General features: G+C 41.4%; 1 protein-coding gene across 1 annotated transcript; it reads left to right on the forward strand.

The window, feature by feature from the left end:
* The first annotated feature begins 735 nt into the window (after positions 1 to 735).
* Positions 736 to 24,067, forward strand: LOC140458266 (hyaluronidase PH-20-like). Its single transcript, XM_072552662.1, has 5 exons — positions 736 to 904; positions 1,004 to 1,293; positions 7,153 to 8,132; positions 8,357 to 8,446; positions 16,807 to 24,067. Exons 3-5 carry the CDS (start codon positions 7,176 to 7,178, stop codon positions 17,329 to 17,331), a joined length of 1,572 nt encoding a protein of 523 aa, XP_072408763.1. The 5' UTR covers positions 736 to 904; positions 1,004 to 1,293; positions 7,153 to 7,175; the 3' UTR covers positions 17,332 to 24,067.
* The last annotated feature ends 775 nt before the right edge of the window (positions 24,068 to 24,842 follow it).

Below are 24,842 nucleotides of genomic sequence, written 5' to 3' on the forward strand. Positions count from 1 at the left end.
CTGCATTGTCTGAGGGTATGGGCATTGTGAACTATGTGTAAATATTTTTTTAAATCCTTTCTGATACACTGTCTAGTTATAGATATCAATATTTTAAAGCATTCTGCCCAGCTGCATAATATCACACCTCTGGAACAGATGGGACTTAGAACTACATTATTTTGTGTATGCATACAGATCTATCCTTAAAGCCAAATGACTGACTATTTCCAACTCTCAATGTACCAAAGGAACAATGTACGGTTCCATAGCACATGCTGAGAAGTGCATTCACTGTCAGCTCGAATATCTGAGCGTGTGATTATTTCAAACTTCTGGAAGCAGTAAGGCCTTAAAATATATATGAAACAAATTAATCAAACATTAAACTCTAAAACTCAGGTAACAAACTCTCATTTCCGCTTCCCAGTAAACCTGCTTCAAATGACCAAGAACTTCAATCTCGGGGTAAGTTAGAATAGAGACAATTTGGAAAAAAAAACAAGCAAGCAGACTGATCTTGTGAATGTTGTTTTGCAAGCTGATACTGAAAAAATGCTGTTTTTTTTTGTAACTAGTTGACTTCAAGAAGCATGTTTATGCCTGAACTAGATTTTAATATGCATCTTCACATGTTATCACAATCTTGAGAAGAAACTAAGCAAAGAACTGTGACCTGTGAGAATTCATTTGCTCTCTCTCTGCTGAAGGAGGACAAACTCTTCCAGTGAAAGGTAATACAGTCGGGCTTTGTTAATCACCTGTTCTGTAAGGATTCCATCCACCCCTCCCCCTCTCCCCTTCCCCCATAGCTATTGTGTACCTCTGTTGAAGGTGTATCATGATGTGTTAAACTCTACTGGCTATCTCTTTCCCGGATAAATGATCAACTAAGCAAGAGGACAAGGGACCTCATTGTGATAAGGTCAGTCATTTAAAAACTAAAGTAAAAGGCTTTGTGCAAAGTGCCAATTTTGTCTGTGCTCACGCCGGTGACATGTTCAAGTCTCTGTTGATTTTAAAGGACACTCCTCGCGCCTTTGGGACAAGGGAGAGACTGAACCATCAACGGCCCCCACCACATGTTGCTGCATCAAACAAGATGTTCAGGATTGTTTTGCTTCACTGAGGCAGAAAGACAGCGAATTACGCTCGCCACGTAAACCTTTCTACCGCAATTCGATTCATTCTCTGTTTAAAGTCACTCACCCTTAGAATTCCAAAATACTTTCAACTCTCATTTAAACTCTCATCACTTGCTGAGCCGAAAGTTCGGCAGAAGCTACACCAAGGAAAGAAACACCCATCTCAAATGTAAGTGATTCAAGGCAGGAAAGTGATATTGAGTGTCTAATCTGTAATTACATCGAAAGATAAGCTACAACAATTGTTTTAGGTGAAACACAAATGTTTGTATCTGTTCTGAGCAGCAGTAACTTTTCATCGTTGGTAAAAATAATGTTATACATTTTTATGAACGAAATCCAACAGTGAAATGTAATGCAATTTGTCTTTTTTTTTTAAAGAAGGTGAAGATTTTCACGGAGAAGAAACTTCTTAATTTATTTTTCTGGAACTAGCTGATTAGCTCAAAAAATACTTCGTGTTTTTACGGAAAATACGCCTTAATTCTCCGGACGTATCTGTGTGCGCAAGATTTTGTTTTGTATCTTGTTCTCGTGCTGCGGCCAGTACTCCTGGTTAATAAAACAACTGCAACATATGGAATCAGACTCACAGAGTCATGGAGATGTACAGCATAGAAACATACCCTTGATCTAACTCTTCCATGGGACCAGATATCCCAAATTAATCTGGACCCATTTGCCAGCACTTGGCTCATATCCCTCTAACCACTTCAAATTTCACAACATCTTTCCTCTAACAGGGAGACCAGAATTGAATGCAGTATTCCAACAGCGGCCTAACCAATGTTCTCAAGTTTACAGAGGGCAAAGTGTACATATACCCATCCAGGAGCCTTTGAAATGCTGTAATTGTACCAGCGTCCACCACTTCCTCTGGCAGCTCATTCCATACGCATGTTGAGACAGCATGGTTGCTTTCAATTGCAACAATGCCTTCTGTCTGAATGTAAAATTAAAAATCACCAGGGAGAAGTGTGTAGTTAGAATTTATCAGATTTAATTTAAATCTCTCCGTAAACTATTACTAACTAATAATTTCCTGATAGCCCAACTAAAATACTGCAAATTGCACATTAGTATGGTATCAATAATCTACCCACAGCAATGATTTGTCCAACTGAGCATCTCCACAATCTTTAAAGCCACTGATTTTTAATCCCAGTATCAAATTGAATTTAAATACCCTGCAGCCACTTCAATATTCTTTTGTGATTGCAATCTAAATCTCTCTGGATTAGACACCACAACTGTTTGTTCAGGTTTCGGATTTCCAACATGTTACCAAGTTTCAGTGATCCCCGTTTTGCTAAACTCCAGGCAAACATGACTTTCTGACATTTTAATCAATACTTTGTTGTGGGAAAGGACTAAAACTATAAATAGTGCATGAGAAACGGCCTTGTATAAGCTTAGCATTCCTCACTGTTTGTCCGAAAACATTAGTAGGTTACAGCACAGAAAGAGGCTGTTCAGCCCATCGTAACTATACTGACCTTGACTATTATGACATACTGCTGGGTGGAATCCCACACTTTGCCCTCTGTAAACTTGAGAACATTGGTTAGGCCACTTTTGGAATACTGCATTCAATTCTGGTCTCCCTGCTAGATGAAACTTGAAAGGGTTCAAAAAAGATTTACGAGGATGTTGCCAGAGTTCAAAGATTAGAGCTACAGGGAGAGACTGAATAGGCTGGGGCTGTTTTCCCTGAAGCTTTGGTGGGGAGCTTTAAAAAGGTTCATAAAATCATGAGGGACATGGATAGGGTAAATAGATAAGGTTTTTTTCCCTGAAGTGTGGGATTCCAGAACTAGAGGGCATAGGTTTAGGGTGAAAGGGGAAAGATTTTAGAGACCTAACTGGTAACTTTTTTACGCAGATGGTGGTGCCTGTATGGAATGAGCTGCCAGAGGAAGTGGTGGAAACTGCTACGTTTTCCAACATTTAAAAGGCATCTGGATGGGTATATGAATACAAAGGTTTGAGAGGAATATGGGCCAAATACTGACAAATTGGACCAGATTAATTTAGGATATCTGGAAAAAGATAGACCAGATCTAAAAATTGAAGTTCTAAATTGGATAAAGGCCAATTTTGACCGTATTGGGCAAGAACTTTCAAAAGCTTATTGGGGGCAGATGTTCGCAGGTAAAGGGACGGCTGGAAAATGGGAAGCCTTCAGAAATAAGATAACAAGAATCCAGAGAATGTATATTCCTGTCAGGGTGAAAGGGAAGGCTGGTATGTTTAGGGAATGCTGGATGACTAAAGAAATTGTGGGTTTGGTTAAGAAAAAGAAGGAAGCATATGTCAAGTATAGACTGGATAGATCGAGTGAATCCTAAGAAGAATATAAAGACAGTAGGAGTTTACTTAAGAGGGAAATCAGGAGGGCAAAATGGGGACATGAGATAGCTTTGGCAAATAGAGTTAAGGAGAATCCAAAGGGTTTTTACAAATACATTTAAGGACAAAAGGGTAAATAGGGTGAGAATAGGACCTCTCAAAGAGCAGCAAGGTAGCCTTTGTGTATAGCCAGAGGCAATGGGGAAGATATTAAATGAGTATTTTGCATCAGTATTTACTGTGGAAAAGGACATGGAAGATATGGAATGCAGGAAAATAAATGGTGACATCTTTAAAAATGTCCATAATACAGAGGAGGAAGTGCTGGATGTCTTGAAATGCATAAAGTGTACAAATACCCAGAACCCGATCAGGTGTACCCTTAGGACTCCATGGGAAGTTAGGAAAGTGATTGCTGGGCTTCTTGCTGAGATATTTGTACCATTGATAGTCACAGGTATGGTGCTGGAATACTGGAGGTTGGCTAACGTGGTGCCATTGTTTAAGAAGGGTAGTAAGGACAAGCCAGGGAACTATAGACCAGTGAGCCTGACCTCGGTGGTGGGCAAGTTGTTGGAGGGAATCCTGAGGGACGGGATGTACAGGTATTTGGAAAGGCAAGGACTGATTAGGGATAGTCAACATGGCTTTGTGCATGGGTAATCATGTCTCACAAACTTGATTTGAGTTTTTTGAAGAAGTAACAAAGAGGATTGATGAGGGCAGAGCAGTAGCTATGATCTATATGGACTTCAGTAAGCCATTCGACAAGGTTCCACAGAGGAGACTAGTTAGCAAGGTTAGATCTCATGGAATACAGGGAGAACTAGCCATTTGGATATAGAACTGGCTCAAAGGTAGAAGACAGAGGGTGGTGGTGGAGGGTTATCTTTCAGACAGGAGGTGTGTGACCAGTGGAGTGCCACAAGCATCAGTGCTGGGTTCACTACTTTTCGTCATTTATATAAATGATTTGGATGTGAGCATAAGAGGGAGAGTTAGCAATTTTGCAGATGACACCAAAATTGGAGGTGCAGTGGACAGTGAAGGAGCTTACCTCAGATTACAACAGGATCTTGATCAGATGGGCCAATAGGCTGTGAAGTGGCAGATGGAGTTTAATTCAGATAAATGTGAGGTGCTGTATTTTGGGAAAGTAAATCTTAGCAGGACTTATACACTTAATGGTAAGGTTCTAGGGAGTGTTGCTGAACAAAGAGACCTTGGAGTGCAAGTTCATAGCTCCTTGAAAGTGGAGTCGCAGGTAGGGTAGTGAAGAAGGCATTTGGTATGCTTTCCTTTATTGATCAGAGTATTGAGTACAGGAGTTGGGAGGTCATGTTGCAGCTGTACAGAACATTGGTTAGGCCACTGTTGAAACATTGCATGCAATTCTGGTCTCTTTCCTATCAGAATGATGTTGTGAAACCTGAAAGGATTCAGAAAAGATTTACAAGGATGTTGCCAGGATTGAAGGATTTGAGCTACAGGGAGTGACTGAACAGGCTGGAGCTGTTTTCCCTGGAGCATCAGGGTGACCTTATAGAGGTTTACAAAATTGAGGGACATGGATAGGATAAAGAGACAAACTCTTTTCCCTGGGGTCGGGGAGTCCAGAACTAGATGACATAGAGTGTAGGTTTGCTCGCTGACCTGTAGGTTTGATATCCAGACGTTTCATTACCTGGCTCGGTAACATCATCAGTGGCGACCTCCAAGTGAAGCGACCTATACAACGTATTCAAGAAGAACGGACACTCAAAAAAATACAGTGCGCAGATTCCTCAAGAACAAACCACGACAAGCAGACCAAACACAGCCAGAAACCCTAACCACCTTACCATACACCAAAGAAGTTTCAGAAATGACAGCCAGACTACTAAGACCCCTCGGAATCCTCGTAGCACACAAACCCACCAACACTCTCAAACAAAAACTAACAAACTTAAAAGACCCAGTACAACCCATGGACAAAACCAACATTGTCTACAAAATTCCATGCAAGGACTGCCACAAAATCTACGTAGGACAAACAGGAAGAAAGTTAGCCACCAGGATACACGAACACCAGCTAGCCACAAAAAGACACGACCCTCTCTCCCTCGTAGCCCTACACATGGATGAAAAAATTCACCATTTCGACTGGGACAACACATCTATCCTGGGACAGACTAAGCAAAGACATGCCAGAGAATTCCTAGAGGCCTGGCACTCCAACCACAACGCCATTAACAAACACATAGATCTAGATACCATCTATCAACCCCTCAGAAAACAAACAGGAAATGACATCACCACAAAGCCCAGGAACCCCATCCAGGAGAAACATATAAATAGAAAGCAGGAGACAACAGTTTTGCTTCACTTGGAGGTCACCACTGATGATGTTACCTAGCCAGGTAATGAAACGTCTGGATATCAAACCTACAGCTCAGCGAGCAAACCTACATCCTAAACCTCAACCTGAGCTACAAACCTTGCATAGATGACATACGTTTGGGGTGAGAGAGGAAAGATATAAGAGACCTAAGGGACAACGTTTTCATGCAGAGAGTGATGCGTGTATGGAATGTGCTGCCAGAGGAAGTGGTGGAGGCTAGTACAATTGCAACATTTAAAAGGCATTTGGATGGGTATATAAATAGGAAGGGTTTGGAGGGATATGGGCCAGGTGCTGGCAGATGGGACTACATTGGACTGGGATATCTGGTTGTTTGGACAAATTGGACCGAAGGGTCTGTTTCTGTGCTGTACATCTCTGTGACTCATATTAAATCATGTTCCCTCTCACCTGTATGCTCTACATTAGCTCCCAGTCAAACAATATCTTGACTTTAATCTTGTCCTTGTTTTTGAATTACTCTTTAGCTTCGTCCCTCAAAACCTTCTGAGATACCAGCACTCCTGTAATTCTGACCTCTTGAACATTGCCAATTTTAATTACTCCACTATTGTTTCCCAGGTCTTCAGTTAGCTCCACACTAAGCTCTGAAATTCTCCATCCTCTGTTTATCTCTGTATCTTGTATTCCTCTTTTAAACTTTAAAATGCTTAACAATCTCTTAAAACCTGCCTTATTGAGCAAGGTTTTGATAATTTTACCTAATCTCACTTTATGTTGCTTGATTTCATATGCATTTTTTAATGGTAAAAATGATAATTTAAAGGTAACTTTTAAAAACATCCTGAGACATCTTTTACCATTAAACATGCTTATTAAGATGGTCTAGCAAATTGTCTCCATGGCAATTATTCAGCTGCTCTCTGTCCTAGCAATGCACCCGAACATAATATTTGTGTTTTGTATGGTTTAATACCCTGGATGTTGTCTTTAAATATTGTGCTGACACTGATACTTATGTTCTTGTATAGCAAGTGTGTGGTGTGCACATGCCCAGAATTGCCCAAATGCAAATGCATTATAGTGCATTCCTTCACATGGACATTTTATATTAGGAGTTTGGAGTGATGAAAACGAAAGGAACTGTTCAGCCTACATTCTTGACCTATTTAACTTTCAAACAAAGTCTTACAAGTCTAGAGTTTTGGCCATTTATCTTAATTTGACAAGCTATACCCTTGATAGTTTTTTGTACCTTCAGTATTGATTACAAAGAAGAACGGAACAATTTTCTCCCACAGTCACGAAATGTTGAAAGCCTTTTCTCTGTTCCCTCAGATTACAAATACTGTGGTGCAATAATGAGACTTAATGGCTACGTCAACAACAGAACCAGCCCTGTTTCCATGGCAATTATCCAGCTGGCCCTCCTTGTTTCCACCGGCATCAGTCAAGCACTGCATCAAACTGTGAATCCATTGATAGAGAACTCCCCGTTCACTGCTCTGTGGAATGCACCTGTCGAACTATGTGAGAGCAAGTTTGATGTTACGGTAGATCTAAGCCTTTTTGAAGTCATTGGTAGCCCATTAGAAACAGCAACAGGACAGCCCATCACAATATTCTACCACAATAGGCTTGGTTATTATCCATACTATGACGAGGTAACTGGAGAGTCATTCAATGGTGGTATCCCCCAGCTGGCACCCTTTGACCTTCACTATGCGAAGGCAGCTGAAGATTTTCAGTATTACATTCCTTCAAAAGAGCTTCCGGGAATTGCAATAATAAACTGGGAAAACTGGAGGCCTCAGTGGATAAGAAACTGGGACCAGAAGGATATTTACAGGACAAAATCGGTCGAGTTGGTTCAGCAACGAAACCAGTTGTTAAACATGAGTGAGATTATTGTGATTGCCAAGAAGCAATTCGAAGAGCAGGCAAAGAACTTAATGTTAAAAACTTTAAAATTAGGCAAGTCATTAAGACCGAATCACTTCTGGGGATATTACTTGTACCCGGAGTGTTACAACTATAACTACAAGGACAATAATAGTAACTACTCAGGGAGTTGTCCTGATATTGAAATAGATAGAAATAATGAGCTTCTCTGGCTGTGGAATGAAAGCACAGCACTGTTTCCATCCATCTACCTGCAGACAATGCTCCGAGCTTCAGTCAATGCTGCTAAGTTTGTACGGCACCGGATTCAGGAAGCAAAGCGAGTTGCATTGCTTTCCAGTCAGGAATATTCACCACCTTTGTACATCTACACGCGACCCGTTTTCACCAATGCTGCCAATGAATACCTATCTGAGGTAAATTACATCAGACTAACAAGAAATAAAACTTCCATTATTTGCCAAAAGTAATTTTAAAAAGATTGACAATTTCTTGCAGTTTTTGACTGTTACAATCAGAATAAAACATGAAAACTTTGGAATCGTGCAACGGAATGTCAATTGATTCTAATCATACAGAGTTATTTTCTTTAAGTTGACTGTAAAATTTATTGTTTTACTTCAAATTTTCTCCTTTGCAGATTGACCTTGTCCATACCATTGGGGAGAGTGCGGTTCTGGGAACAGCTGGGTTTGTGTTGTGGGGCAGTTTGAGTATGACTAAAACAAAGGTAAATATGTTTGATATTTACCCATTATGTGATGAATATATTGTCATAGTGTACTTATTTGGAATTGTTGAAGCCTGTTCTCTGTACTTTTATTACTGAGTCACTGCAGTACCTGGGGTGAAACCAAGTAAGACAAGATGTTGTCGCTTCAAGTTTGATCTACAGCAATAAGATAAGTGACATTTGGCAAAGCAGAGGTGGGGATGCTTTAATTGATCCTTGTTTGGATGGGGTAAAACAAATTCAGCCAAGATTTATATCAGTCTTCCTCACTGGAAAGTGCATACACATGGTGTTGGTTTGGAAGAGGTGCAGAGATCACTTAGATTAGTTCAATGTGGTTTCTCATAACTCTTTAAAAAGCCTCATGGTGGCTTAGTAGTTAGCACTGCTGCCTTCCAGCACCAGGGTCCTGCATTCAGTTCAACCCTCAGGTGACTCTCTGCATGGGCTTCCTTTGGGTGCTCTGGTTTCCTTCCACAGTCGAAAGATGTGCAGGTTAGGTGGATTAGCCATGGGAAAAGCATGGTTAAAAGGGATGGGGTGGGCCTAAGTGGTATGCATTTCAGAGAGTCATTGTGAACTCAATGGGCTGAACGGCCTGCTTCCACACGGTAGGGATTCTATGAAATTACCCAAACCCTTTGTTGCTCATGCTTTAGTGATGTTCCTAACAGGCTAGACTGGGACACTGAGGTAATGAATAAAATCAAATTATGTATAATCAAACAAAACGTTGCCCTTATTGCCTAATAGCTATGCTCAATTGAACTGATGAAAGTCTGGTAGAGTGGGTTTTCCTACTCCCTCAGGATTCAAGAGTAATAGTGGGCATGATGACTCAATCAGAGTCATGGAGTTCCTACAGTGTAGAAACAGGCTATTTGGCCTAACAAGTCCACAATGAGTCTCCAAAGAGTGTCCCACCCAGACCCATTCCCCTACCCTATTACTTTGTGTTAAAATTCTGGAAAGTGTGAAAATAGATAAATCCCCAGGCCAGATGGGATCTATCCTAGGACTCTCTGGGAAGCCAGGGAGGAGATTGCTGAGCCTTTGGCTTTGATCTTTATGTCATCATTGGCTACAGGAATAGTACTAGAAGACTGGAGGATAGCAAATGTTGTTCCCTTGTTCAAGAAGGGGAGTGGAGACAATCCTGGTAATTATAGACCAGTGAGCCTTACTTCAGTTGTAGGTAAAGTGTTGGAAAGGATTATAAGAGATAGGATTTATAATCATCTTGGTAGGAATAAGTTGATTAAGGATAGTCAGCATGGTTTTGTGAAGGGTAGATCATGCCTCACAAATCTTATTGAGTTCTTTGAGAAGGTGTCCAAACAGGTGCATGAGGGTAAAGCCATTGACGTGGTGTATATGGATTTCAGTAAGATGTTTGTTAGGTTCCCCATGGTAAGCTACTGCACAAAATACAGAGGCATGGGATTGAGGGTGATTTAGCGGTTTGGATCAGAAATTGGCTCACTCAAAGAAGACAGAGGGTAGTAGTTGATGGGAAATGTTCATCCTGGAGTTCAGCATCTGTTTTGGATCTACTGCTGTTTGTCATTTTCATAAACTGCCTGGATGAGGGACGATTGTAAATTTGCAGATGACACTAAGGTCAGTGGAGTTGTGGATAGTGCCGAAGAATATTGTAGGTTACAGAGGGACATAGATAAGCTGCAGAGCTGGGCTGAGAGGTGGCAAATGGAGTTTAATGCAGAAAAGTGTGAGGTGATTCACTTTGGAAGGAATAACAGGAATAAAGAGTACTGGGCGAATGGTAAGATTCTTGGTAGTGTAGATGAGCAGAGAGATCTCAGTGTCCATGTACATAGATCTCTCAAACTTGCCACCCAGTTGATAGGGTTGTTAAGAAGGCATATGATGTGTTAGCTTTTATTAGTCGAGGGATTGGGTTTCAGAACCATGAGGCCATGCTACAGCTGTACAAAACTCTGGTGTGGCCACGTTTGGAGTATTGCGTGCAGTTCTGGTCGGCACATGATAGGAAGGATGTGAAAGCATTAGAAAGGGTGCAGAGGAGATTTACTAGGATTTTGCCTAGAATAGAGGGAAGGTCTTATGAGGAAAGGTTCAGGGACTTGAGACTGTTTTTATTAGAGAGAAGATTGAGAGGTGACTTAATAGAGACATACAAGATGATCAGAGGATTAGATAGGGTGGACAGTGAGAGCCTTTTTCCTTGGATGATGATGGCTAGCATGAGGGGACATAGCTTTAAATTGAGGTGTGATAAATGTAGGACAGATATCAGAGGGAGTTTCTTTACTCAGAGAGTAGTAGAGGCATGGATCACACGGCCTACAACAGTTATAGACTCGCCAACTTTATGGGCATTTAAATGGTCATTGGATAGGCATATGGACAAGAATGGAATAGTGTAGGTTAGATGGGCTTCGGATTGGTTTCATAGGTTGGTGTAACATCAAGGGCCGAAGGGTCTGTACTGGTCTATGTTTACATTTCTCCTACCTAATGCACCTAACCTACAAATCTCTGCATACTATGGGCAATTTAGCATAGCCAATTCACCTGACCTGCACATCTTTGGATTGTGGGAGGAAACCGGAGCACCCGGAGGAAACCCACGCAGACATGGAGAGAATGTGCAAACTCCACAGAGATAGTTGCCCGAGGATGGGATTGAACCTGGGTCCCTGGCACTGTGAGGCAGCATGGTTAGCCACTGAACCACTGTGCTGACCATAATTGGGTAAAAGTCCAAAAATGTGAGTCTGACTGTAGCAATAAATTTTGTATTTAAGACCTCCCTCCTTCCAAGAGGAAATAATTTCCTTGTTTTCAGGTGACAAGAAGCCTAACTGTATACATTTGCTTTTCTCTAATTGCACAACTCTTTGGAAATTAATTGCCTTCCCAATTAACGTCTGACCAACTTCAGAAACCTGACTGGATGGACCAAACATGCACCTGTTGACGTTGGCCTTCTGCTTCCAGTCCAGGACAGTCCGCAGTTTTGGCTGTATTTAATGAAACCTCAATATTCTATGTCTTCACTTTTGCTGTGACCTTGACAACTGCAATAGACAATTTGTGACAGAAAGGGCCATTTAAAACAGAAGGCAAGCAGGGAGCTTGTGATAGAGAGGGACATTGTAGTGCAGGAGGCAAGGCCCTAGCATGTGACCAAAGAAAAGAATTAAGTATCAATTTGAAAAATTGAAAGTCCATCTGGTTGAAGGACACAGTACTGCACCAATTAGGCTGGAAGAACACAGGAAATCAGGAGGTGGAGAAGTCAACATTTCAGATGTAACGCTTCTTCAGGAGTACACAGTGACTCAGTGGTTAGCACTGCTGCCTCAGCACCAGGGACCCAGGTTCAATTCCATCTTCGAGCGACTATTGAGTTTGCATTTTCTCCCTGAGTATTCTTCTGGGTGCTCTGGTTTCCTCCCACAGTCCAAAATGTGCAGGTTAGCTGGATTGGCCATGCTAAATTGCCCATAATGTCCTGGGATGTGTAGGATGGGTGGATTAGCCATGGAAAGTGTACAGTTATAGGGATGGGGTTGGGTCTGGGTGGGATGCTTTTTGTTGGGTCAATATCAACATGATGGGCCAAATGGCCTGCTTCCATGCCATAGGGGTTCTATGAATTCTAAGTACGTCTGGTTGAAAGGCATAGTGCTGCATCAATGTGGGATCTGGTGCGTAAAACTAAATAAATACAGTACAATCACATGAAGAGCAAGGTGATTTGTAAATGGGAATCTGTAATGGGAGGAGGGGGGATTCCAGTCAGTCTATGAGCCAGGCCATTTCTCGTCCAAGGATTGGTCAGGATCAGTCAGGAGTTTGGCCTAAATCTTGGAGACCAGTTCCCTTTCAGTCACTGCAGCAAATGCAAATTCTAAAGCTCAAAGGTTTGAATTGAAAATCAATTGTAAAATGAACTTTCAATGTCAACAAAGCAGCACTCACAGTGGGAGGTGTAAATTGCTTTTGTTTTACAGGGGTGGAGTTCATAGTTAGAATGTGAAGCAACCTAAAAAGCTTTTCCTGTAATTGAGAAGTTATTCATCCCAATCACCTTGCTTTAGTTCCCACTTCATAAACTGAGACTTGCCAGCTCTGAGTATTTATGGCATTGAGTACAGGAGTTGACAGACCACGTAGCGGTCTACCAGGACATTGGTTAGGCCACCTTTGGAATATTGTGTACAATTCTGGTCTCCCTCCAAAAGAAGGATGTTGTGAAACTTGCAATGGGTTCAGAAAAGATTCACAAGGATGTTGCCAGGGTTGGGGGGTTTGGGTTATGGGGATAGGCTGGGGCTGTTTTCCTTGGAGAGTCAGAGGCTGAGGGGTGACCTTATACAGATATGTCAAATCATGAGGGGCATGGGTAGGATAAATAAACAAGGTCTTTTCCCTGGAATGGGGGAGTCCAGAGTTAGAGGGCATAGGTTTAGGGTGAGAGGGGAAAGATATAAAAGGGAACTAAGTGGCAACTTTTTCACGCAGAGGGTGGTGCTTGTATGGAATGAGCTGCCAGAGGAAGTGGTGGAGGCTGGTACAATTACAACATTTAAAAGGCATCTGGATGGGTATATGATAGGAGGGGTTTAGAAGGATATGGGCCAAGTGCTGGCAAATGAGTCTGGATTAATTTAGGATATCTGGTTAGCATGGACAAGTTGGACTGACGAGTCTGTTTCCGTGCTGTACATCTCTATGACTCTATGAGCTGCCTGTGCAGTGGTGGAGTTAGACTAAGTGATCCCACTGTGAGTATGAGGTACCAAAGAAAGGATGGTGCCTCCCACCTTTAAGAGAGTGTAGGAGATCACTCATTTTCTTCCTGCACTGCCTTGTGTTCCCTTTTGTCTGGATCATCAACACTGATCTGCATGGTGATTTGATCACAAGCCGATAGGTCTGTTAGGATGTGTCCTGGTGCTGCCTGCTAGCAACAGAATGCCCCTCCTGTCAGTGATTCTATCCAAGGGCCGCTGTAATGAAGCATCACTGACATTTCTGATTCTTTGGGGGTATTTCTTCTGGACTGCTTCTGGCTGGCAGTGATTTTAATGGTGTTCAGCTGGCCTTCCAGTATGGCAAAAGAACCTTCAACCCTGGAAGGAGCAAGAACTCGCTCCTGGCCTGCTGCATGGGATTCGCCAGGTTACTTGTGTGACATCATGCTTGCGTAGAAAATGTGGTGAAAAGTGTGTAATTGCGTGAGAAAACGTACCTCATCGTTGGCCGATATGATGCCATCTGAGATGCTTGCTACCATCCTTAACTCCAAAATGGAAAATCTCAGCTATAGAAAAGGTCACACTTTTCCAATACACAGAATAGACTTTAATCTGAATTTGCTTCTCCAGTATCTGGCTGGAAAATCTTTGCTTCCTCAAGATAAATCACCTCCAGTTTTGCTGCAAGCCAACCTGCAAACAGAGAGATCTGCCCCACGAATGCTCAGCATGACCTAGATCCTGGGCAGTGCTACTGTCTGCAGGTTCAACTGCACAAAATAATGGCTCCAGAATCCCTTATACATCTGGTTTTTTGAATTAAACACCCCAACACCACTTTGGAAGTTGCTGTTAAAGTCTTATTTGTTAATATTGTGGCTCAATTTGATACTCAATTTGATTGGATCTGTCCATGGATGCATATGCTTTAAACAGTCGTGTGTTTTAAAATCTTACCTTTGAAATAGACTAAGCTTTTATCATCATTGTCTTTGCTTCAAGATCCAAAGCTCTTCATAACTCTCTGAAAGTGTCTTGTTCCTTTCTTTCCCATACTCTGATCCACAATCCTTCTTTAAAATACGGTAAGTTATTGTAATTAATTGAAATTATTTTTAAAAAACCTTTAGCTTCTGATTATTGTTTATTTTTTCAAGTTTTTCATTAGTTTTTCTAATCACCTATCAATTGCTCGCTGGTTGCTTATTATGACACTAGTGTTAACTGTTCACTTGCATTAACATGGCAACACAGGGTGGCTCAGTGGTTAGCACTGCTGCCTCAAACTCCCAGGGATCTGAGTTTGATTCTCAACTCAGGCGACTGTGCAAACTCCCCACAGCCAATCTTCCCATGTCTGTGTCAGTTTCCTCCCAGAGGTGGGCAGGTTAGGTGGATTGGATATGGGAAATGCAGGGTTAGAGTGTGGGCATGGGATGGTCTTTTGAGGGTTGGTGTGGCTTTGATGGGCTGAATGGCCAGCTTCCACATTGTTGGGATTCTATGCTTCAACGCAATCTGGCTTCTTTACTTTGTCAGATGAACAGTATAGTTATACTAAAATAGCCAATTTAACTAAACTGAACATCTAAAAAGCAGGTTTCCTTATGATGACCGTGAAAGCTCAATAATTAAGAAAATACGAAATAAGCAAGTCACCAGTGAGCTGCAAGATTCAGTGTAACTCAAATCTATGATCAGGATTCACTTAAATTAAAATAGTTTAAAGGCAGAAGTTCATACGTCTTTTGTTTTCTAAGTTTTCATCAGAGTGGATAACATGTTACAGAACTTTGCCCAATTGAACCCAATTGATCTTGCAATCCATTCCATCATCTATGTCTAGGCAGTAACATTGTGATTTACCCTGCAGCCTATGTACAGAACAACACAAGGTGCTGGCTTTTTTTCTTTGTTAAATTACGTTATATAAGCTCAGCATTGGTACTTATTGATCTAGACGTGGATGTCATTAATGTTTTATTCTACCAGCGTATTATATCATGGATTTTTGTCAGAAAATAAATCTGAGTTGAGCCATTTCCTTTTATCTCTGGAAATATTGCCTCTGAGTTTCAAGGTTCTGAGTTCAAGACCCACCTCAGAACTTGAACGCCAAAATCCAAGTAGACCCACTGTGAAGTGCTGCGATATTAGAGGTGCCTTCTCTCACATTAGAGTGACGTCTGTCTGCTTGAGTGAATGTGCCACAAGGGGACAAGCGGAATGTATTTAGTGGTATCATCATGCTGGAGGTGGCCAAAATGGTGGCATAGATGATCCTTTGAATGTGAAGACTGTTCGGGTGGAAAGTGAGGATAAGGAGGACCTTTTGTGACCATGAAAGGGAGGGAAAGGGTGAGCACAGAAGTGTGGAAAATTTTGTCGAACCTGGCTGAGGATCCTAATACTATAGTGTGGGGGAATCTTTGGTTGGGGATAAAGGAAGACATGGCAGAAACATCATTACAGATGCAATGGAGATGGAGAAAGTAGGAAAATTAATGAAGTCCTTACAGGAAGCATGGTGTGAGGAAATGTAGTCAAGGTAGATGTGGGTGTCAATGAGTGTACTATGGATATTAGAGGGCAACTTATTCATGGAAAAAGGAATAGAGAAGTCAAGAAAGAAAGAGTCCGAGATGGACCAGGTGAAGGTGAGAGAGGCGTGGAAATTCAAAGCAAAGTGTTTAATTATATGTTTGTTTTGGAATGTAGTTAATTCTCGTGGTGAAGGAAGGTCCTTCCAGCTGTGAGGCTGTCTGCCATTAACACTAAAAAGATGCAGTTTATACACAATGAGAAATTCTGTGTGTGTTAAGAATGTACAATTACAAGAAGCAACTTCAGTGTTCATCAAAATTTTAGGTAAAGCTGAGGTCTGCATAAAACAATAATGACACTACTCGAAAACGCTAAATACAGCCTTTCAGAGAAATGTGATCGTGATAGTGTGCAATATCTAATTTTAAAATGTACTTGTTTGGATCATTATCTCCTAGTTGAACTATTTTTAGATGAATGAATCACAAAAAAATAAATTCCAATTCTAATTAATATATTCACAGAAAACCCATCAGAATTTTTTTGTTCAGCTAGAATACTTTTGAGTAGGAGTTAGTCCACTGCTAGAAGTTGAAGATTAAAAAGAAGCTTTGCATAAATTATTTGAAACATATACAGAGACATAATGAGAATTTCAATAAAACCATTCATCAGATAACTTATGTTTACATCATAGGCACTGTAATATGGTTTGTTTCAAGAATGTTTTTACTTGCCCTTCATTATAGAAGCAAACTATGTTTAAAATCAAAGAAAACCTTGATTTGGAGGCTGAAATCTGCAAACAATTTATTGATCTTAAACATCTGGGGAATTAATAAACAGCTATAAGTTAACCTTGATTCTCACATCTTTGAAAAGGTACTTTAAGGGAATAATACAGGTCAATAGATAAACCTCATAACTGTGGTCAGATGGCAGACTAGATGTGCATAGTAGCAAAAGGGTATACCTGTCTTTTACTAACTATTTATTGTGTATCTGTAGTATATAAATGTTAGACTTGAGAGAAGCATTTTGTAACTCTGTGGTTGTGTTTTACAGAATGTGTGTTTGGAGGTTGCCAACTATGTTAAGGAAGTCCTGAATCCTTATATTCTTAACGTGACATCTGCGGCGAAGCTCTGCAGTAAAATACTGTGTCAGAAGAAAGGACGATGTGTGCGAAAGAACTGGGACTCCCCCGATTATCTGCACTTGAACCCTGCAAGCTTCAGAATCAGTCAAAGTGACAATGGATACACAGTCATGGGACGAGCTTCCTTTGAAGATATTCTCTTCTTGGCAGAAGCGTTTACTTGCCAGTGTTATGCAGGGCAGCAATGTGAGCCTGCCAGTGATATTGTGAACCATATCACTGAATTGGATACCTGTGTTAATCCTTATAATTGTATCAACTTCAATCCTTATACAAAACCGTCCACCAAATCAAACATTATTGATCCAACTTCAATCCAAGCAACCTCTGCGGCCTTTTCCAAAAGTTCTGCTTCTTCTATGCATTTTCCTGTATATTCCTCTTCAGCTACTATAATTTTTAGTGTACTTTACAAAATTCATCAAATGTGATTTTGTTTTTAGATGTGTGCTCAATTCTGTCCAACTTTAATTACTAAGCACCTAGAACTTGGATTCTCACAGAAAATGCTAGACTGTGACCTGTTAGAATAGTTCATTTAATGTATAAATGTTAATGTTCCTGTTCTTGGATATTACAGGATATCCTGTCCTTCAAATAATTGGTCAACTTGATAACTCAGCCTTTTGAGTGTATCACTCTGAAGTAAAGTGTTGCATGTTTGTTTGCTTGTGGACCATGTCAGTCAAGATCATTGTTTTAGCTGGGTGAGTTCTGTCAGTGCACAAGGAACACACTGAATAGATCCCTACCAAAGGGGTTATGATTCAAAAATGTGACCAATCTCTGTGGACAACGGTTTATGAACATATGTGTGATGTATCACAGAGACTAAAGTTGGCTTTTTGAGGGCACATTTATAACATGACGCAACACATTATGTAACTGGAAATCAACTTCTGAGGACCTGTATAATCCTAAATTCTTCTTGTACCCTCAGAGAGAGAGAGAGCTGCCATTCAGAGGTTGGGAGTTGCTTCATCACAAGGTAGGAAGGAAATATCCGCTTGAGTTTTACAAAGAGGGAGAAAATGTCTGGGAAAGAAAACCCCTTTACTTCTCTCGACTGACTGTAAGCCCTTCCTTCCCCAAATTGTGTTTGTTACTGTGAAATCTGTTTCTAGTTGAAAAGTACATTATGCTGCAAGTATCAGCTGGTCGAAGCATGATGTACTTGTGGGTTCAAGTCCTACTCCAGAATTTGAACACATCATCTAAGATGACTTCATTGAAAAATCACTGCCCAATTTAGCTGTTAAAGGTTCTGTCTGAAGGACAAATGTTTCGACCTAAAATAACTATTCAGTCAGAGTCATAGAGATGTACAGCACGGAAACAGGCCCCTAGGTCTAATTCGTCCAGATATCCAAACCTAATCTAGTCCCATTTGCCAGCATTTGGCCCATATCTCTCTGAACTCTTCTTATTCCTATACCCATCCAGATGCCTTTTAAATGCTATAATTGGACTATCTGCCACCACTTCCTCTGGCAGCTCATCCGTACACGTACCACCTTCTGCATGAAAAACTTGTACCTTAGGTCTCTCTTATATCTTTCCCCTCTCACCCTAAACCTATGCTCTCTAATTCTGGACTCCCCACTCCAGAAAAAAGACTCTGTCTATTTATCCTATCCATGAACCTCATGATTTTATAAATCTCTATGAGGCCACCCTCAGCCTCTGACGCTCCAGGGAAAACAGCCCTCAGCCTCATCCTATAGCTCAAACCCTCCAAACCTGGCAACGTCCTTGCAAATCTTTTATGAACCCTTTCAAGTTTCACAACATCGTGCTGATAGGGAGGAGACCAGAAATGCACACAATATTCCAAAAGTGGCCCAATCGATGGCCTGTACAGCCTCAATATGACCTCCCATTTCCTAGAATCAATGCTCTGAATCAATAAAGGAAAGCATACCAAATGCTGTCTTTACTCTCCTATCTACCTGTGACTCTACTTTCAAGGAGCTATGAACCTGTAGTCCAAGGTCTCTTTGTTCAGCCACACTCCCTCGGACCTTACCATTAAGTGTATAAGTCCTGCTAAGATTTGCTTTTCCAAAATACAGCACCTTGCATTTATCTAAATTAAACTCCATCTGCCACTTCTCAGCCCTTTGGCCCATCTGATCTGGATCCCGTTGTACTCTCAGGCAACTTTCTACGCTGTCCACTACACTTCCAATCTTGGTGTCATCTGCAAACATAATAAACATACCTCCTATGTTCACATGCAAATAATTTATATAAATGATGAAATGTAGTGGACTCAGCACTGATCCTTGTATCACACAACTGGTCACAGGCCTCCAGTTTGAAAAACAACCCTCCACCACCTCTTCTACCTTTAAGCCAGTTCTGTATCCAAATGGCTAGTTGTCCCTGTATTCCATGAGATCTAATCTTGATAAAAGAACTCCCAAGAGGAACCTTGTTGAATGTCTTACTGAAGTCCATATAGATCACATCTACCACTCTTCCCTCATCAATCCTCTTTGTTACTTCTTCAAAAAACTCAATCAAGTTTGTGAGACATGATTTTGATGTACAATGCCATGCCTACTGTCCTTAATCAGTCCTTGCCTTTTCAAATACATGTAAATCCTGTTCCTTAGGATTCCCTCCAACAACTTGCCCACCACTGATGTCATGCTCACTGGTCCAAACTGGCTAAACCTTACCACCTTTCTTAAACAGTGGCACCACGTTTGCCAACCTCCAGTCTTCCAGCACCTCACCTGTGACTATCGATGATACAAATATCTCAGCAAGGGGCCCAGCATTCACTTCCCTAGTTTGCCACAGAAGCCTAGGGTATACCTGATCAGGTCCTGGGGATTTATCCATTTTTATACATTTCAAGACGTCCAGCAACCACCTCCTCTGTAATACAGATATTTTTCAAGATGTCTCCATCTATTCCCCACATTCTATTATCTTCCATGTCCTTCTCCATAGTAAACACTGTTGTAAACCACTTGTTTAGTTTCTTCCCCATCTCCTTCAGCTCCACACATCAGCTGCCTTCCTGATCTTTAAGGGACGCTATTCTCTCCCTAGCTACCTTTTTTGTCCTTCATGTATTTATAAAAACTCTTTGAATTCTCCTTAACCTAATTTGCCAAAGCTATCTCATGTCCCCTTTTTTGCCCTCCCAATTTTCCTCTTAACTATACTCTTACTGATTTTATACTCTTATAAGGATTCACTCGATGACATGTGCTTCCTTCTTTTTCTTAACCAAAACCTCAATTTCTTTAGTTATCCAGCATTCCCTACACCTACCAGCCTTTCCTTTTCACCCTAACAGGAATATACTTTCTCTGGATTCTCGTTATCTCATTTCTGAAGGCTTCCCATTTTCCAGCCGTCTCTTTATCTGTGAACATCTGCCCCCAGTCAGCTTTTGAAAGGTCTTGCCTATTACTGTCAAAATTGGCCTTTCCCCAATTTAGAACTTTAACTTTTAGACTCTCCAGTCTATCCACTAAAACTCACAAAACACCAGGAGACTGTGCATGTAGGTGTGAGTGTAAAGGGGTATAAGTCTGTGAGAGAGTATGTGTGTGCGTTAGAGTGTGGGAGTGCATGTGTGAGCATATGAGAGACAGCTTGTGTATGGGAGAGGGTCTGTGTAAGTCTATGGGTCTGTAGGAGAGTGTGTGTGTCTGTTACCCTTTGTTGTCCAGTACTTCCCAGGAACTGAAAAACTACACCGTGTTCTTCCCTGCAACACATTATCAATGAGGATGAGCACCTCACCAAGACCTTCCCCACGCCTCGATTTCTCACCTTTAAACAACCACCAAACCTTTAACAGATCATTGTTCGTAGCAAACTGCCTGGCTTTCAGGACAATACCATAGAACCTTGTCATGGTAGACGCTTCGAGATGTGTCAGATTGCCAACACGGATACCACCATTATGCATAGGGACACCTCCCACTATGTATATGGCAGGTATTCATGCGACTCAGCCAACATTGTCTATCTCATGCGCTGCAGGCAAGGATGCCCTGAGGTGAGACCGAGCAGATGCTACAGCAATGGATGAATGGACACTGCACAACAATCAACAGACAGGAGTGTTCCCTCCCATTTGGAGAACGCTTCAGTAGTCCAGGACATTGTTGCCTGTCCCAAAGTCCACCTTGGAGGACTTTGGTGACTGTCCTTCAAGGTGGACTTCAGGACTGACAACAAAGCAAAGTGGCTGAGGAGAGGCTGATAGCCAGGTTCGGTTCCCATGAGGATGGCCTCAATTGGGACCTTGGGTTCATGTCACACTATAGGTGACCCCACTGCACTACACACAGACACAGAGACACACACACACACAGTCATAGACACAGACACACATTGTACAGGTCACTTCTACCCTGAAGAGATTCCAATGATCCAAAAATATGAACCCTTCTCCCCTGCACCAGCTTCTCACCCATGCATTCATCTGCTGTGTCCTCCTATTCCTCCCCTCACTAGCTCGTAGCACCGGGAGTAATCCAGTCTCAAGGACCTCCTTTTTAAATTCCAGCCTAACTTTTCATATTCTCCCTTTAGAATCCCATCCTTTTCCCTTCCTATGTCATTAGTTCCAATGTGTACACTGACCTCCTGCTGGTCACTCTCCTCTTCAAGAACATTCTGCACCCTCTCTGAGATATCTTTGACCCTGGCACCAGGGAGGCAACACACCATTCTGATTTTTGCTGCTGGCCGCAGAAATGTATGTCTGTGCCTATGACTTGAGAGTCCCCTATCACAGTTGATCACTAGATGGGAACCCAAGGTACCCCTATTATATTAGAGCCAGTCTCATTACCAGAAACTTGGCTGTTCGTGCTACATTCCTCTGAGAGTCCATCACCCCCTACATTTTCCATAACAGCAAACTTGTTTGAGATGGGGATAGCCACAGGAGACTCCTGTACTACCTGCCTACACCTCCTACCTTTCCTGGAGTTAACCCATCTACCTGACTGTATCTGCAGCTTTGCTCTCTGCCTGTAACTGTCATCCACCACACCCCCGAGCCTTTGACAATTCCTCATTGCCTCTAACTGCTGCTCTAAGTGATTTATATGATCTGATAGGATTCACAACCAAAAACACTTCCTGCAGGCATACTCATCAGTAACATGGAAACTCTCTCTAAACTTCCACATTCAACACAAAGAGCATACCACCCTACTAAAGGCCATCTTTGCTCCTTCACAATCTACAAACCTACAAAATAGCATCATCTGTTTGCTCTAAAAAAGTGCTCTAAAAGGTTAACTTAATACTTATGGTATATATTTTTAAAATTTAATCGAGACAGATTTCAATAAAATAAAAAATGAAGGAAGAACCCACTCTACCTGCTACTATAGACTTACAGCAAGGTTACAAGTTAAAAACTATGCACTTATCTGTTCCTGTGCTTTGAGCTCACCCACACAGGTTCCTCCAAGGTCAGCTGTGAATTTTACTTTTTGTTATTTTTTTCTAGACACATTGTGAGTCCAGATTCACTGCTGTGTCAGTTAGCAATGTAGGTTTCTTTCGCTGCCTTTGTCTGTCTTTCTCCCATTTAAAATTGCCATTGTTTTGACTTTTTTTCCCCAAAGTTCCAAAACAGTGCAACAGTATATAAAACAGTAATTGCTGCTCCTGAAATTCGATGAAATCATCTCCAACACCTAAAATACCTCAAATCTTCAAAACCATGGCGATGGCTTTTGATCTTGAACAGTGAATTGCATTCATTGTTCAGGTAGTCAGCACATGTGTCTTGTCATTGTCATGGACCAGACCAAAGACCCTCAAAATATTTTAAGAAGGTAGCCTACATCCGAACTTTTTATTATTTTAAAGGCATATGTGAAATGGGTATTCCTGATGTGATGCAGCTGGTGTGATGCAATGGAGATAAGGCTGGAACAGGATACTGATTAAGGATGATCAGCCATGATCATATTGAATGGTGGTGCAGGCTCGAAGGGCAGAATGGCCTACTCCTGCACCTATTGTCTATTGTAAACCACACATGCAAAACACCACAGTTGAAATATTAACAAAAGAAAGTGGAATTCAGAATAACTGAACAGTTGGAAAACTTAACCAACCCAATATGGTAACTATTGCGAATAAACAGCTCCAATACAGCCACAGCCCATAAATGCATCCCTTGGCAAAAAAACATAAATTCAATACAAGTTCTTATAGGCAGGGAGGGAACAACATCCTGAAATGTTTCACAATAAGGTCAGAGGAATTCTTTACTGAAGTTTGCAACTCCCTTGGACTCTTACATCTTGTAACTGCTGCAACTAAATAAAACTAGAAAAAAAAACCTGAACTGGGAGAACTGGCCGCTCCCCTTCCATTGTTAAACTAGACCCTTCCTAAACTCTTCAGCACCTTTGCCTGTATGACCTGGCTAAGAAAAAAAACAAGGACAAAATAACCTTTATAAAGTGACAGCATAATCACATAAGAAATAGGATTAGGCAAGACAGCCCAACAGGCCTGCTCCACTTTTCAGTATGTTCATGGCTGATCTAATTCTTGTCATATTCCATTCTCCTGCCTATCCTGCTAACCCTAGATTCACTTTTAGGTCAAAAATCTGATCAATTCAGGCTTGAATATATTCAATAATCTAGTTTTTACTCTCCCTGGGATAAAGAATTTCAAAGATTACTGCGTCTCCGCGAGAAGAAATTTCTCCCCGGTCTCAAACAGAACTTTAAAAATAAACAAATAAAATTGGCCCTGTTCTAGATTCCCTCTCAATGGGGAGGTTTTCTATTAGCATCCATCCTGACAATTCCCCCTTAGAATCTCCTCTCTTTAAATAAGGTCATATCCCAGTCTTCTAAACTTCAATGACTATGGACCCAATATGTTCAAATGTTTCTCATAACATGGCGTGGTGACACTGTGGTTGGCACTGCTGTCTCGCAGCACCAGCCAACTGGTTTCGATTCCAGCCTTGGATCACAGACTCTCTGGAGTTTGTTCATTCTCCCAGTGTCTGTATCGGTTTCTCCTGGATTCTCCAGTTTCCTCCCGCAGTCCAAAGATGTGCAGGTTAGGTTGATTGGCCATGGTGAATTGCCCGTAGTGTTCAAGCTAGGTTAATTAGCCATGGTAAATATGGGGATGGGGTGGGATTGGGTGGGATACTCTTTGTGGGTCATGAGAACATATACGATGCAAGAGTAGGCCACTGGCCAATCGAGCCTACTCTGCCATTCAATATGATCATAGCTGATCTTTCCATCGTCTCAGCTCCACTTGCCTGCCTGTTCCCCATAACCCTTAATTCTTTTACTGTTCAAAATGCTATCTATCTTTGCCTTAAAAACATGCAATGAGGTAGCCTCAACTGCTTCACTGGGCAGGGAAGGCTATTCCACAGGTCACTGCAGACTTGATGGGCTGAATGGCCTCTTTCTGCACTGTATGGTTTCTATTCTATGACTCGAGAATCAGACCAATGCATCTCCTCTGAGGTGCTTCTGGTGCAGTTCTAAGGACAAATTGCATACTTCAACTGATGTTTCACAAATCCACTGTATAGTTGGACATATGACTCCCTGATAAGTCTGCTGCTATTTCAATGGAACTTTGAAATTATACACATAGAATACAATATAGCACAGTACAGGCCTTTCAGCCTTCTATGTTGTGCTGACCTTTTATCCTACCCTTAAGATCAAACTAACCTACATATCCTACATTTTACTATCATCAATGTGACTATCCAAGAGTCGCTTAAATGTCCCTAACATATCTGACTATACCACCTACGAATGCTGCCAGTGCCTTCCACGCATACACCACTCTCTGTGTAAAGAACTTACCTCTGGAATCTCCCCTAAACCTTCTTCCAATTATCTTTAAATTATGTCCCCTTGTGATCGACTTTTCTACCCTGGGAAAAAGTCTCTGA

This window comes from Chiloscyllium punctatum, chromosome 32, assembly GCF_047496795.1.
Source record: "Chiloscyllium punctatum isolate Juve2018m chromosome 32, sChiPun1.3, whole genome shotgun sequence".
NCBI lineage: Eukaryota > Metazoa > Chordata > Chondrichthyes > Orectolobiformes > Hemiscylliidae > Chiloscyllium > Chiloscyllium punctatum.